This window comes from Colossoma macropomum, unplaced genomic scaffold (genome assembly GCF_904425465.1).
Source record: "Colossoma macropomum unplaced genomic scaffold, Colossoma_macropomum, whole genome shotgun sequence".
Lineage (NCBI taxonomy): Eukaryota > Metazoa > Chordata > Actinopteri > Characiformes > Serrasalmidae > Colossoma > Colossoma macropomum.
This window is the reverse complement of record NW_023494785.1, coordinates 9,337,241-9,352,473: the sequence shown is the minus strand read 5'-3', so window position 1 is coordinate 9,352,473 and position 15,233 is coordinate 9,337,241. Positions and strand designations below refer to the sequence as shown.

Sequence of the window (15,233 nt, the reverse complement as noted above, 5' to 3'; positions counted from 1 at the left end):
TTCATCTTCTGCTTTGTCATGTGTGGCGCTCACGTCTCCAAAAGCAGCTCAAAAGCAAGCTGTCTGAGAAAAAGCGATTAAAGTGAAACTCTCTGCGCTCCTTTTGCTTTTCCAAAATGAAAAGCAGCCCACTCACCATCAACGTTTGCCCATTTTGTGAGGAGAAACGGACGTCTATTTGCCACTTATTGCGGCACAAAAAACTGTCATGTCTGGTGTGTACAGTTTTGGTGTGAAAACAAAAAAAAAGAGCTTCAGAATATTTTGCATCTTCATGTTGTTTATTCTGCTCAATTGTTTGTTTGTTCCCCTGCACCACAAACAACGCAGCAACATATCCTTCAAAAACTGTATCACATCCGGTTTGCACAGTCTTGGTGCAAAAAACACAATATTTCATTTTATTTCAGGCAGGTTTATACTCTGCGATAATGATCACGAAGATGCTGTTGCAGACAAAAACTGCAAATTGTGAAAGCATTCTTTAATCATGCATTGAAATTGGTGGTCTTTAATTGTTTAATGTATCATACTCCACAGCAGCTGATCTGCTTCCTTTGCGACAGCCTACAATAAAGTCAGCCTACAATAAAGATCTGGTAGAGTCAGAAATTTTGCTCCAAGATCTCTCGCTGCCATGACACACCTCTAAAAACAACCAATAAGGAGCGTCATAAAATTGTGTGTGTGTGCATGAGAGGGAGAGAGAGATAAATCTAAAAATACTTATTGCTTGCAAGTTTAAGAATATTAGCTCATTAGTCTGGCTCAGCCCTCAGTTCACACATACGGTGACCTGCAGTGAAACAGCAGAGCTACCTACAGCACAGGCCTGGGCAACAGGGCGACATAATCAGATATTGTCAATGATGAACAAGTCACCCGATGACTATGTGTAAAAGGCGATAATCGCTTTTGTGGGAAAATAAATGACAGAAAAGAGGACTAATTACTGTGTGTGCATAAACCAATAGTCATATTTTTCGGTGAGAGACTGAGATTTGTTAAGAAGCTGCCTATTCGTTCTCTCTGCTACACACTGTAATGTTAGCTTTGCCCCACGGCTGATTACCTTCTACTTATTTTACTTTACTTTAGGTTTAGTCTTGTTTTTTCATTTGTAAAGTACATGGACGTGGCTTTGGAAACCACTTGCAATCCAAAGTTTATTGGCACACATGTCGCTAGGATAACGACAAGGGACAGTTTTCAAAAGATGCCAGGTTACTCAATATTATATTACAACTCAATATTATATTATTTAATATGCGGTTTTATTAAGCCCTATACGCTAAAAACAGGATAGAACGTAAGTCTGAGCTGCAGCAGACTGGGAGTATTTGTCTGGGATGGGTGTAGGGGGGCAATATAATCGATAATCACATTTTTAACTAGAAAATATTGTGCTAATTAATTTTAGATATCACTCAGGCCTATTATAGCATAGTGCTAAATGAACCTACCGACCTCAGGTTCACTTTGAAGAATGAGTATTCCACACAGTCCTTTCCCCCCAGCCAAAAACAGCTTTAACCTCTCTTTCTTAATCATTTAAAATGTGGCTCTACTCTTCAGCGAAAAGAGAAAGTACATGCAGAATGCCGTCATTTTCTTGCATCATAATTCTATCGCCAGGAAATCTTTACTGTGTACACTGACATGCGGCAGAACTGAATTTGCACAGTCTGACGTGGAGTTTGACCAAGATGTTTTTGCAGCATCTCATGCAGCATCACACGCAGGTAACGTATTTGACTGCTGTAATCATGCAGTGTAAAGCAGGCTTTATTCATGTTGTGATAGATAGCAGAACTGTGTAATGTATTGTACTCATAGTGGCTCTACTGTTTCGCTGCACTTCTGATCCAACATGTCCACAAATCTTAACCCTTGTGTTGTGTTGATGTTTTTGTTACTCAGTGGTCTGTTGGACCCACCTCATTATTGTTTTTTTTTAAATCAATACAGCCATAACAATTTATGTAAAAATACCAGATGTTTAATATATCACAAGTGTCCAGTGTAGGGTCCTCCTTTAGCAGCTGTAGCCAGTCAGCAGCCTGTCCATGTTGTCCACCCTCACACACACACACATATATACAAACACTTACACACACAGACACACACACTAACAGCAGGCCACGGAGGAGGAGAACAGAGTGAAGGAACACAACACCTCCACACTTTTATTCCCCGTGGGGTCACCCCAACACCACATGTGTAATATAAACGTGTAGGGGGTGAACAATGTGAAGACACTGAAAATATGTTATTTTATATGTTCTTCACAGAAAATGAGCAAAGGCCAAGGAATCTGAGGTTAAAACAATAATAGATTGCATCGTTTTTTCTTTTGGTAAACACTGAAAATGGGTCCCACAGACCCCAACACCACACAGAACCCAACACCACACAAGGGATAAAAAAAATCTAAACACAGTGATGCATGTTATAAAAAAAATCTGTTCAAGTATCATGATGTTATATTTTTTTCGCCAACCCCTTAGACACTACTCTTCCAAACATGGATCTGAGCGCAACTTCGGCCTTTGAAAAAAGCCAGCAGAGAGAAACAGCAGGACGGACTGGGCGCAACATCGCCCTTTTGGGATCAGCACAGCTCATCCCTGTCTGCTCTCACGCAACCCCTTGAGATGCTAAACTGCAGCGGGAGGGCATGGCTGAACCCAGAGCAGCTCAAAAACTCTCAACAGACGCCTGGCATGCTAACCGTATTAAGTCTGCACTGCAGATTAGTGTTGCCACCCACAAATCTTCAGAGAGACCCTGAACACACATACAGAAGTGGTACAGGGTTCAGAAATACTTGTTCATGGTGATTAAAGTTGACGTAGATCATGAATAAACATACATATATGTCAAGTGACCTCAAACCAGCATTTGATCCCGGCTTTGAATCAAAGCAAAAGAGCAGGGACACAGATCTGTGACCTAGACCTAATTACATTTAACCAGGCTCTCTAAAATGGGTGAGCAACAGGCCTTTCTGAAGGTGGATAAGCCAAACGACATGGTCTAATTAAGGTCACTCCTTTATGAGACACTTGGTACAGACATAGTGCACTGCCAGCACGGTATAACATCAACTCAACTGCATTTCAGGGATATGAAATCAATTAAATTAATATATTTAAAGACTCTGGATGCACTTTAGGAGGCGTGTATTTTCTCTTGTATGTAATCTCTTGTGCATAAAAGCATTTACACGGGTCATGACACCTGAAATAACCTACCATTGATAATATCCCTGCCATATTATCAACATCAAGACTACTTAGGCTAAGGTTACAGCACTTTAGAACACTTACTAATGCTGATGTGCCATCTAGGGGTCATGGCACCATAAACCACCAACAACCGATATTCTCCTCATCACTGATGTCCCTTCTCGGCTACTTGGACTGAGGACATTGTACCAGAACCATCTACAGCTGATATCCTCCCTGCTGTTTATGTGCCATCTAGGCTAATTAGGTTACTTCCAGTGCAGTAAGACTGGGGTCATAGCAACACAAACCACCCCCCTGTTGATGATGTTGCACTAGGCTACCTGGGCTGAGGTCACAGGACCATTACCCACCTTTGCCGCTGTGCCATCTAGGCCAGTTAGGCTGCACTCAAAGTTGCTGTAATTTTTTACTGTTGTTCTCCTTGTTATTTATGCACCTTAGGCTGATAGTTATGGTAACCACCTAACAACAGCACACATTCTTCCTGTCTGTGCCATCTAGGCTACTTGGGCACCACAAATATCATACTGTGGATATGCTTCCTTCAGCTGATGTTCTATCTAGGCTATTAGGCCCAATCCGATTTCACCCCTCGTCCCTACCACTTAGCCCTTACCCCTCCATTTTGTGCGTTCACGCCCAGGGGTAGGGTGTCCCAGTTTTTGTTGAGATAGAGGGGTGGGGCGAATTGTTAGGTCTACATGGCCCTCCAAATGGAGGTTTTTCAGAAGCTCACTCCAAACAGGTGAGAGTGTTATTAGAAAAAAGAAAGATGGCTTTGCAAGAGACCAAAGAAACTCACAAATGTGAGAATTTTCTCTGTTAAAAAATTATGATAATCATTGTATTATCTTCAACATCATTTCAATGTATTATGGTCCTTTTCTTAATAACATGCATACAAAAATTGCTACTAGTATGCTGATTTCTCGGTAGCTAGCTAGCTAAATTTCCCGTTCCACCTTAAATGGTACAGCAGGTACATTCTGGGACCATATCACTAAACAATTAGGGGCGGGCGATAATAAATAATTGCCCCCCCCCCGCCCCTTTCAAGGCATATGATTCCCTAAAGCCCTCCTCTGCTATCTCTGCAGACAGGGTCCCATTTCATAGGGGAAGATTTCAACCACTACCCCTTGTAACTCAGTTCCCCCCCTGGAAGTGTCACTCAAAAACAAGGTGTAGGGGTACAAACAAGAAATGGGATTGGGCCTTAGTGCTGCTTGTCACTCTCACCTGCCAAAATAACTTATGATATTCTTCCTGTTGTTGATCTGCCATCTTAGCTGTTTAGGCTGGGATCACAGTAACCAACTAATGTCAGTAAATACACAAAGTAGATGGACAATTGATCCATTGGTAAACTTTAATGAAGCTTTTTAGTCCATTCATAAAACGATGTCTGCATCAGAGAAAAACATTTTAGCAAAAAATCATGGGAGTCTCTGTGCGTGGAGAACACCTGGAGGAGATTTAAGACCAGACTGACCTAAAGCTAAAGTACAGAGATGGAAGCATCGACGTTTGGGGCTGTTTTTCTTACAATGGTGTTGGTCAGCTTGTGGTCACTGATGGCACCATGAATTTAGAAGGGTACAAAGGCATTCTGGGTGCGAACCTAAAGAAGTCTGCAAAGAAAACATCTTTTGTAAGGTCTTGGAATGGTCTGTTTCAAATAAACACCTCTTGGTTTGATTTTTTTCCCTAATACTATGAAGTTAACCAATTTTAAATATGTCCAAACACTTTTGTGGGGCCACTTTATACTCTCACTGCTTTTGTGCCATCAGTGATACTTAGAGGTGACCAAAAACCCAGGATATCTACACTCATCTACACTACTTAGGCCGCTTTCAACAGAACAGATTAGGGGTCACAACAGCAAGAACCACTTATCACTGCTGTGGTGCCGTCAAAGCTACGATGGCTTAAGTCAGAGCACCACAAACCACTTATGGTCAAGTTATATACTGCCTCTAATGCGCCATCCAGGCTACTTGAGCTGGCCTCATGGCACCATATATCATTTTGATTGCTGATGTGCCATCTTAGGCTACGTCCAACATGGTTAGTCTGGGCTTAACACGTAAAAAGGGAATTCCACCAGCTTTTTTTTTATTTCTGCATAATTCAATCATTGAGATGTACACATAGTAATTTGGAGTGGTTTGATGTGAAATGGTGCAGTCGTGAAACATACCAAATCAGTTTCTTTACAGTGGTGGTGATAGGAACCAGGGGTCGTGATGTCCACAGTACAAATACAGCCCATCTGTTTACTGACCAAAACCGCCAGTGAACACAGGTCTACTGAGTGATAACGGTAAAACAGTGGTAGATCTAAAAAGAAAAATACCATTATTTTGCCTTAGCGTGTCCTGCATGTACCTCTCTGTAAAAAAATATGTTTTGGGCCAAATACCTTGTTTAAAAATGATCATAAAACAGGTCAGGCATCTGTGAGGTAGTTTTTAGAGGCGGACGTCTGATTCCTACCACCACTATTAACAATTCTGACTTTGTAAGCTTCTCCAGAACTCACAAAGTCACTTGGAGTGACTCTGTTTACATCCTTGTGACTTAATTATGCAGAAAGCTTGAAAAAGTTGTGGAGTTCTCCTCTAATCTGAGACCCGCCTATCTCTGCTGAGGTGGTGTCAAGGCTACTTAGACCGAGATCTGGGCACCACAAACCACCTAATGGTACATTTACTTAAGGTCTCAAAAGTGCTTGGCCAAGCCACTGAGCTGGGCTCATGGCACCAAGAACCACCCACACTCTCAAAAACATGGTTCTTCACAAGTTCTTAAGAAAAGGGAATGGTTCCGTTTAAAACCACAAGCTCTATATAGTATGTAGTGCATGCCGAAATGGTTCTCTAGAGTAATGGAGAACATGTTGCATATATGGTTTCATAGAGAATCTCTTGAAAATGGTTCTGTGCAGCACCACATGTAGTTATTTTACTGTTTTGGTGCTTTATAGAGCCAAAAAGGTTCTGTTAAACCATATATACACAACACATTTTCCATCAATCCGAAGAACCATTTCTCCATGCAAAGAACCATCTAATCATGCATGCAAACGGTTCTGAACAGAACCACCTTTGAAGAACCCTCTTTTTTAGGAGTGTATGATTGATGACGTGCCGTCGAGGCTACCTAGGCTGCGTCCAGCACCCCTAGTGTGGGCTTAACACTTCACACGGACCACCTACCGTCGATGTTCTCCCTGTCGCTGATGTGCTGCAGGTTGCAGCCCGTGTCCTCTCGGCTGAGCTCGGGCTCCGGGCGGTACGGCTCCAGCCTCGAGTGAGCGTTTCTGCGGAGCTTCGGGCTGGAGGACACGCAGCAGGAGGTCGTGTTTCCCATGGTGTGTGTACGTGCGGGCACTACGAGCAGGCCAGCAGTAGAAACCCTCTCCCTCTCTCCTTCCCTCTGGTGGGGCTGTAGTAGCTGCTGGAGCCACCCACCCGAGTAGGGGACTGATGGACGGACGGACGGACGGACGGACGGACGGAGGAAGGTGGAGGAAAGGCAGAGACAGCACCCGGTCGCCTACACACCCTCACCCGCTCCTGTTTTCAGATCTGTTTCGGTCACGGAGCGCCATCCTAAACAAATAAATAAAAGTAGGAGAAGAAAAACCCGGAGAGCCTCCTCCTCCTCCTCCTCCTCCACCCGCCCGAAAACACGGGGCAGTCCACCACCATGAACCGACCGAAGAACGACGCCCACGAAAGGGGGGCTAAAAGGGCATTTTAAGACGTATTAGTTAAAAGATCAGGACCTTTAGGACCCCCTTCAGGAGCAACAGCAGGACCATCCTACAGCTTCTTCTGCCTCCGCTGCTGCTGTCACTACATAGCCGAGCCTCGATACGTGCAACACAGCAACGGCTACAGAAAGAAAGGTTCCGGCGCTAGTGGGTGGGAACCCGCACATACGTGCACTCGTTTCCTGCTGCAGGGGGTTTGTTTCTTATGTTTCTGGACATAAATCATCTTTTTGTGATGTTTTTGGTCTCGCAGATTAATTAATGGACTAATGGCTTTAATTTGCCTACAGACTAGACGTGTGAGGAGGTTTGGCGCTTTTATAGTGTCACTTTTATAGACCGGTACAAAAACGCAAAGCTGTTCACAAATGTAGCCAATTTTTGTAGATTTTTACTTTTATTTCGTTTCACATCAGTGTCTTGGAGCTAGGTACACCTCGGAGGCATTCGTGAATGCTGTCTCCTGGGTTTTGTGTTGATGTTCCCCGCAAATTTGTTTGGCATCTGCATGCTAAACAAATGAAAAAGGGGACGGGGGTTAAACCTATTGGTCAACATGTCTGCATAGTTCAGTAGTTGAGATGTAAACAAAGTCATTCAGACTAGTCTGATGTGAAAAGCTCTGTTCTGGAGAAACTTAGTTAGACTTGTTCGCAGTGGTTGTGATAGGAGCCAGACGTCTGAACAGTTTAAAGGGGAATTCCACCACTGTTTTCAAAATTTCCCAATAATTCAGTCGTTGAGATGTAAACAGAGTCGTTTACAGTGGTTTGATGGTGAAATGGTTCATTATAGAGAAACTTGGACTCAGATTTATTTACAGAGGAACCAATGTCTACAACACAAATATGGCCATTATTTTACTATCCAAAACCACCAGTGAACCTACATGTGTCTTCTGAGTTTATAGATAGATAGATAGATTGATTGATTGATAGAACCTTGTTGATCCAAAAGGGAAATTGCAGTGTTACACTTGCAAGACATATAATCACACATAAACTTACATACATGAGGCAGAAATAAAAATAGACATAAGTTAAAGTATGAGAGAGTAGGAATAAACCTATCTCTATTTGCATATTTACATAGCATATAAGACTGATTTGTTGTATTTACATGAGAGCAGGTATTGCACTAAGTGATATGAGGTAGTTTACAACGCAGTGAAAGTGTCACAACAGCGGTTATGATATATTGCGCAGTGTGTGTTAACAGGAGAGGTGATATAGTGATGTGGTTTAGCACAGTTCAGGCAGCAGGAGTTCAGTACCATCTCTGCAGTAAGGAGACTCTTTGTAGAGCAGTGGGTAAGGAGATCTTACATATAATGTTGGTGATGGTGAAATAGACATTAATCTGAAAAAATAAGTTTTCTTTGAAGATTATTTTGCTTTATAACACTCTGCATGTACCCCTTCTTCGCCATGGATGGATTAAAATAAATGAATTAAAATACATTTTAAGCCAAAACATTATCACAAAACTATCGCAAAGCAATGTCTCAGACATCAGGCAGCGTCTGGTTCCTATCACCACCATTGTGAACAATTCTGACTTCTTTCTCTAAAACAGAGCATTTCACATCAAACCACTCTGACTTTGTTGACTTTGTTTACATCTGAACCATTTTATTATGTAGAAATCTTTTAAAAATTGGTGGAATCTAATTAATTAATGCCTCTAAACCCTCCCACATATGAAATGGTCATGAACAGTCTGCCTGATGCCTGAGACATTGTTTTATAATAGTTTTGAGAAGGTGTTGTCCTAAGACATGTTTTAAACCTGTTCATGGTTGAGCAGTACATGTATTATAGGGCAAAACAGTACAAGAAGAAATTATTATTACTGTCATTATTTTCAGATTTAGCACTATTTTACTGTTATCAACATTGCGTATAAAAGCTTAGAAGACACATGTAGGCTCACTGGTTTTAGACATAGTGACCCCTGGTTCCGATCACTATCACTGTAAAGAAATCTGTTGGTAAGTTTCTCCATAATGAACCATTTCACATCAAACGGCTCTGAATGACATTGTTTGCATCTCAGTGACTGAATCATTATTATTCACTTCTTAAAGGTTTACTCTGAAATTGGGAATGATGAAGTGATGACCCTTCCACTGTTAATGTGAAGAGGGTGAAGGTACCGTATCCCACCTCAGATTCAGTTTTGCATGCTTGTTTATGTTTTCACTGCTTGCAAACCATACACGAATAAGTAAAGTATTAGAATACAAACAGAAATGTAATAAATAGGTAAATACATTTTAAAACTTTGGAAATGTTTTGGTCAAAGTGAGTTAAGAGAGGTTTTATTTCTGAACTATAAAGCTATTGAAGAGGATTTTTAATTGTCTTTTAATTGTCTTCATAAAGTTGTTCTAGCTAAAATGACTCTAAGACCCACAAAGTATTTATGTTCCGCACAGCTGGACTCCCAGGCTGTGCCTACTGCTGGAGTCCCTGATGACACAGTTGGCTGAAGGCCTGTCTGCATTGGAGCAGAAGGATGGTGAGTCTGTTCTGCAGTGTGCCACCCAATGGGCTTCTGGGGTGTAATGTAGGGCTGTCACAATACCAGTTTCGGCTTTAATACTGATACCAAGTGTCGTACCACAGTACTTCATAATATGGCAAAAAATAAAACATAATAAAACCCCGGTGTTTACTGGACTGATCATTATTCAAATTATTATAGTGTAACAGAGGACAGAATACAACTTCAAACTACTGTTAGCCTATTTAAAGGGCCTATATTCTACATTTTCATTTCATTTTCCCCCCTGAGATGCATATATATGACCATTTTCCACCCTCTCTTTACCCCATTGAATTAAACAGGGTGATATCAGGTTTAAAGGCATTTGTTACTATGCCTTTAAACCTGATATTTAATTATCCTCTATTCTGATTGTGCCTCATTAAAAAGCAGTCCAGGATGAAACACTCCTTATAACCTCAGCATGAATGGGCAGGGCTAAACTGCTCTAGGCTGAATAGGCAGATGTATATAGGCCAGATTTTTCCAGACTTTGCCAGTGCTGCTTGAGTATTTGCTGTTATGTGTAGTAAAAGTATAAAAAGGAAATGTATGCAGATTTTATCTGAATCACATGTTGCATTTCTAGACATTTTCCCTCTGTAGTCTAGGTATGGCCTTTGAGCCATAACATCCCTCTCTCAACTAAAATAACATATCATGCTCCCTCAACAAGTGATTAAAATTGTCACAAATGATTGACAGCTGGCTTTAGCCTACCATTTAATCTGGAATTTAAATCCTAGCCAGTCAGTGAAGAGACAGCCTGCATTACATAATCTGAGATAATCTGAGATTAGAGATTTCTCCATGTAAACAAAGCTTGAGCTTTTTATTTTAGATTATGTACTAAGAGGTGATCCCACCACATACGTTGTATCCATAGTTCTCTCCACTGCCAACATTGCACTGCACTCTATTGGTGAAAAACAAGCACTGCACTCTGGTAACAAAAAAGACATTTGAATCTGAGCCAGTCCTGAATCATCTTCACTGGTTGTTATTTTCACCTCATTGAGCCCGTAAGCTTTAACAGCAACAACATAAAATGTTATTGGCTACATAAAGTTGATTAGTCTTGGCCACCCGCTGCTTCTCCAAGGCTTTTATTTTCTTTTACTGGGTGATATCTCACTTGACCCTTGGAATTACTTGCTTTTCAAAGAAAAAAGTTTCTTATTGATACTTTATAATGAAGCTGTGATAGGACGAGAAAAGAAGATTCAGGACATCAGGGTCGGATGTGTATCTGTAATGTCAACAAAAGCAGGCAAGTATGCAGTTTTAGGATAAATATTGCAAATATTTAGAGATCACCAGGTTCTTGTATCTAACAACCTGTATGTCGATTTGATGTTTTTCAGACATTCACTAATATCTTCCTAAGTTTTTTCTTAAATTTGTCCTAAGAAAAAGTCTACATGAGATTTGTGACGTTTTATTAAACGAATTATAAATCTTCGATAAAAGAATTGTTTAAAAATGTGTGCTGTTGAATGTGTGTAGATTCTGTTCTTACCTAAGAACAAATCCCAAATATGAAAACACTGGTGAATGTCAGAATCATCGTGGAAACTGCATAAATGTGTTTTAAGAAGAAATTTCTTCGTAAAAACTGTTGGTGAGTAAGGCCTATTATTATCAAGAATAATAATAGAATAATAGTGTCATACATATTTAGTGTTGAAAACGATTCCAGGCAGGTCAGCGTTTCTTTCTTTTGCTGTTATTGACTATAATTAAACAAAACTATTTTGGCTTAAATTAGAGTTTTAAACTGTAAGCTGTGTGACAGTTGATATCTGGTGGCTCTTTTCTCAGCCCTCAGCAACTCCCCCAACACCCCACCCCACTGCAGGGAAAGGTTTTGAATATTCACTGTTGATTACTGCTGAAGCTCCACAGCCCAAAAATGGTATTTGGGACAGCCCTAAAATTATTTTGTGTATTTTCAAAAGGTGGAAAAGGTGAAGTATATTCCTTAAGACCCCTGGAATTTGCACCAATGCTTATGCTCTTAATGTGTTTCTTCTTTTCAGTCTTGCTTCCTCTGGGTGGTTCTTCCACATACTGTTAAAGTCAGTTTTTTTTTCTCTCGGCTTTCTTATTAGGAGGCGTTTCTGGAAAAGTGCTTTGGAAAATGTCTGTTACAGGAAGCAGTTGAACATGTGGTTAAAATATGTGTAAAAATTGGCAGAGTTTCAGACTACTACTACTACCAGCTGTGTGAGGATATCTTTGTATCGGGAACTTCTGCTTTCAGTAACTGTAGTTACCCCCTTGAGCAGCAATGATTTCAAACAAATGGTTCCTGTAACGACTGGTGACCTGTCCAGGGTGTTTCCTGCCTTCCCCCCAGTGATAGCTGAGATAGGCTCCAGCTCCCCCCGTGATCCAGAAGGACAAGCGGCTTAGAAAATGTGTATGTGTGTCTGTGTCTGTGTGTGTGTGTGTGTGTGTGTGTGTGGTTCCTGTAACTGTTGATCAGCCCTGCTCATTGACTAGGAGGAATTATGGTCCATTCCTCCTTACAGAACTGCTTCACCTCTGTTTATTATGTGTTATGTTGATGGGCTTTCTTGCATGAACGTCACACCTTTGGCTCTGCCTCAACATTTCTGTTGGATTAAGGTCTGGGCTAACCATTCTTTGTAGACTAACCAGTGTTTCTGGGGTCATTGTTCTTCTGCAGGACCCACCCTCTGTTGAGTTTCAGGTCAGGATGGATGCCCTAACATTCTTCTGTAGAATTTCGTGATACAATCCAGAATTGATGGCTCCATCAAATGATGGCAGGCTGTGTTAGTCCAATAGCAGCAAAACAGCCCCCAATCATGATACTGCCACCACTGTGTTTCACAGTTGAGATAAAGTTCTTAATGCTGGAACGCAGTGTTTGATTTTTGCCGAACATAACATTTCTTATTTTACCCATAAAGATCTACATAACATTCTTTCAGACTTCTGGCTCATGTATGGCTTTCTTTATGCTGTCATTCCATACATACTGTTCCTGTTCAGTGGTTGCCTGATGGTGGACTCATGAACACTGACGTTAGCCAGTGTTAGAGAGGCCTGCAGGTCCTTAGATGTTACCGTAAGATTTTTTGTGATCTCTCAGAATATTATACACCTTTCTCTTGGAGTCAGTTTTGTTGAATGAACACTTCTGGGAAGGGTAACAGTGGTATGAATTTCCTCCATTTGTACACTATCTGCCTGACGGTGGATCAGTGAAGTCCAAACTTGTCAGAAATAGTTTTAAAACTTCTTCCAGCCTAGTGACAAATGTTTTTTGGAGGTCCTCAGAAATCCTATTTGACTGAGACATCGCTAGGCCAGTTTTAGGAAAGTATTTTGCCTTTATTCTTCATTGTTCAACTTCCAGTTCACAATATACTATGATAGCAAGGCGCAAACTGGGGGAGGTGCTGCTGCTGCTCTAATCATCCACTGCCTCTATGGTGCTACCAGAGATTTTCTAACATAACAGCAGGAGCTTGCAGTCCTCTGCAGTTTAGCTTTGGGAAAAAGTGTAATTCTGGTTTAGCCAATCATATCAGACCTCATAAGCTGTAAACCAGGTCTTGTAGGTTGTAACTTAATCATATCGGTCCTTGTAAGCTGAAAGCCATTCACATCAGACTTGGGGGAGGGTCTCTGGTGCTACTTACTCTGCAAAGTAGCATCAGTCACCAACCATTGAAGTTGTGACAGAATTTTAGCTAAACGCATAGTAAAATAAAGATTAGGCCTTAGTCAAAATATAGAATATACAGAATAAAACAGCAAGTAGTTACAGAGTGAAGATATCTACAATATTAATTTGTGCAAATTTTGGTCAATAAAGCTGGCAATCGAGTTTTTTTAGTCATTTGCTAACTTAGCAAGCTAACTTTATATTAACGCGAGGTTAAGAAAAGGGGATAGACCATAAAGCATGAACATTAGCTAGCTGAAGAACTAAATAGTTTAAGAATTTTAAAAAACTTTACAGATCATTTTTTCACATTTCTATTTAATATCTTCATACACCAGTATTAGGTATATATTGTTTGTACTACATTTAGCTAATATTGGTGTGTCATAGTTTTATATCCCTGAATTCCTCAGTCTGTAGATGGTAATTAAGAGTGGCAGCTCCGTAGAATCAGGTGAGAAGATTTTTGCTGGGTCAAACAAAAAATGAACTCATTGACCTTTGAAGTCTTGTAATTCTGAGTTTAATAAAAATAGCATGTTACTAAACACAGGCAAGGAGCTTAATACACACTATGAAGAGAGAGATCTATTGTGTGTCAACTAGACCCACTTAGTTAAGGCCTAGCCCCTGTCCGTAAATGTCTAGTGACACCCCGGACTGAGACATGGCATGCACTAACCAATATGTGTTGTAAAGACCAGACGTTGATGGTAAAGACTCAGGTCGATGTTTTTAAAAGCCACAATGTCATCCATCTGGTTGAACATCCTCACCCTAATTATCACCTATACCAGTCTGTTCATTCCAGAGGTTCGCATACTTTTGCCAACCAAATTACCCATCTAACAAGCGACATCCCCTCAACATTCTGTTTTGGTCCAGTGCAAAACGTTACATGCAAGACGTTAGAAGGGTGTCGACTGTACGTTTTGAAAGTTATGACATTCTGAGGACATTCATCAGCGTTAATAATTGGTCATTGCAGTTGCAGAAATGACATTCAGGGGACATTAAGCAGCATAAATATACAATGGTGGATCACTTTGTTCAATAAATGAATTAAAACCTAATTAATGGCTTATGTTATTCATTAAATTGGGTTCTCTTTATCTATTTTATGACTGAAAGGAAGATCTGATGTCATTTTAGGTCAAACCTATGCAGAAATTTACATTATGCCTAAGGGCACACAAATTTTCAAGCAGCACTGTAGATATAGCGCTGGGGGGTCTGTTCTTATAAAGATGGGGTACCCATCTGAATCCACGGGTCAGGTTAGTTTGGTGATTACCTTGCTCTATCACACTTTTTAAAATTGCCAGTTAACTGATGAGTTGAATCAGGTGCGTCAGAGCAGAGAAGTCATCAAACTATCCTAGACTGATTCCCCCTAGTGCCTCTGCTTTAAAGACATTCATGAAAGTTTCATGCTATTGCAACCCAGCAGATAAGAGGATGCTGTTCTGTAGTTTTGATGTTGAACACTTTTTCTTTTTACAGCACTTAAGTGAGCACGAAGTTAAGCACTTATTGAAATGTATTGTATTGCACTTCTGCTGTGTCTAATTCTGTTTCTTTTTCTCTAGGTATCAACATCTGAGCTCAGGAGTACCTTTCTCTCTAACCTATTTGCACTAGCTAAGATACACTCTGAGTAAACACCAAAGCACTTTCATAAGTCACTCTGGATAAGAGCGTCTGCTAAATGATGTAAATATAAATGTTTTTCTTTTTTTGTAACAGTCATTGAATACTAACTGTCCTCTCCTAATTTTCCGTTATTTTTCCACTCTTAGTAATTTGACAAATATTCTTAACACAGTACTGAGCGAAAGTCAGAGATCGCCTTTCATTCATTTACTGTCCAGTCAGAAAGGCCATTTAGTAAAAGGTTCATGGTTCTTTAAGGGTTCTTTAGCAAAGAAAGTGGTTCTATATAGAACCATGAACA

General features: G+C 40.6%; 1 protein-coding gene and 1 long non-coding RNA gene across 4 annotated transcripts in view; one reads left to right on the top strand and one right to left on the bottom strand.

Annotated features, from left to right (window-relative positions):
• The window catches only part of ccny (cyclin Y), a 95,645-nt gene extending 88,516 nt beyond the window's left edge, over positions 1-7,129 (bottom strand). For both annotated transcript variants that reach the window (XM_036582447.1, XM_036582455.1), the window contains exon 1: positions 6,473-7,129. In XM_036582447.1, coding sequence (XP_036438340.1) covers positions 6,473-6,626 — 154 coding nt within the window. In that variant the 5' untranslated portion in view covers positions 6,627-7,129. The remainder of the gene's footprint in view (positions 1-6,472) is intronic.
• Positions 7,126-14,932, top strand: LOC118815993. Of its 2 annotated transcripts, XR_005007843.1 has the most exons (4): positions 7,126-7,226; positions 9,119-9,183; positions 9,470-9,552; positions 14,869-14,932. It is a non-coding gene; the product is annotated as an uncharacterized LOC118815993 (long non-coding RNA). The 2 variants fall into 2 exon arrangements; XR_005007842.1 differs by lacking the exon at positions 14,869-14,932 and having other exon boundaries at positions 9,470-10,936.
• The last annotated feature ends 301 nt before the right edge of the window (positions 14,933-15,233 follow it).